Source organism: Sinocyclocheilus rhinocerous, unplaced genomic scaffold (assembly GCF_001515625.1).
Source record: "Sinocyclocheilus rhinocerous isolate Xijiao unplaced genomic scaffold, SAMN03320098_v1.1 scaffold655, whole genome shotgun sequence".
Classification (NCBI taxonomy): Eukaryota; Metazoa; Chordata; class Actinopteri; order Cypriniformes; family Cyprinidae; genus Sinocyclocheilus; species Sinocyclocheilus rhinocerous.
The window spans coordinates 88,918-89,791 of NW_015646377.1; the positions used below are offsets into that span (position 1 = coordinate 88,918).

Here is an 874-nt window from a genome sequence, read left to right on the forward strand (position 1 = left end):
TCATTTTTACACTATTTTACAAGACCTACAAGATTATTTAAGACTACTGTTACCATTGTTTGATTGTTTGTGGGGCTTCTGGGCTCAGTCTATTGTTTGATCAATACTGTGATAGACAGACTCTTCTTGAACAGAATCAGTTCTGAGACTCTGATAAACGTCACTATGTCTACTTGAGTTCAGTTCTGTGTAGATCTGATCTGGATCCACACCGTTTCTCACTGCAGCAGCAACATTCATGTAGTCGAGGTCTGTGTCGACTGCTTCTGTGTTTGCAGCAGAACCGTCATCACTTTGAGCTGTGTGTAGGTTTGAGATCACAGCTGGGTTTCCTTTCTCGTACGCATTCTATAAATTGGAAGAAGGAAGAATTGAGCAAGAAAGTGAACCTTGATTTTTACTTAAGAAGAAATCTTAAATAAAGATGATCATGACTCACTTCTTCTGCTTTTCTTGTTGTCACATGAAGCTCTTCAGTAGAGAAGGAAACCAGACCTGTGATAGATGAATGCTGTTTTTGTTTTAAAACTGCCAGTAACTGAATTGAGTTCTTCATGTTAGCTTCAATCAAAACATTATGTCACTGTCTCAACAGTTTTGGTCGGACCAGTAGTTAAATAAATAAATGAGTAAATAAGTAAGTAAATAAATAAATAAATAAATACAAAATCTGAACAGAAAGAAAAACTGTGATCCAATTGTGTACAGTCCCCTGTAATTTCATGTTGTTTGTGCATCATTCCTCATTTTAATTTAGTTTAACTTTATGTACGAAAATAACACAACTTAAATATAAATTAACCAAAACTATATAGACATATTAATATATATATATATATATATATATATATATATATAGAAAAATAACAAAAAA

At 32.8% G+C, this 874-nt stretch overlaps 1 protein-coding gene across 1 annotated transcript in view; it reads right to left on the reverse strand.

The window, feature by feature from the left end:
* The window catches only part of LOC107707700 (CMRF35-like molecule 3), a 2,351-nt gene continuing 1,477 nt past the window's right edge, over window positions 1-874 (reverse strand). Inside the window, exons 5-6 of the mRNA XM_016511793.1 lie at window positions 440-495; window positions 1-348 (exon numbers count right to left, since the gene is read on the reverse strand). Coding sequence (XP_016367279.1) covers window positions 85-348; window positions 440-495 — 320 coding nt within the window. The 3' untranslated portion in view covers window positions 1-84. The remainder of the gene's footprint in view (window positions 349-439; window positions 496-874) is intronic.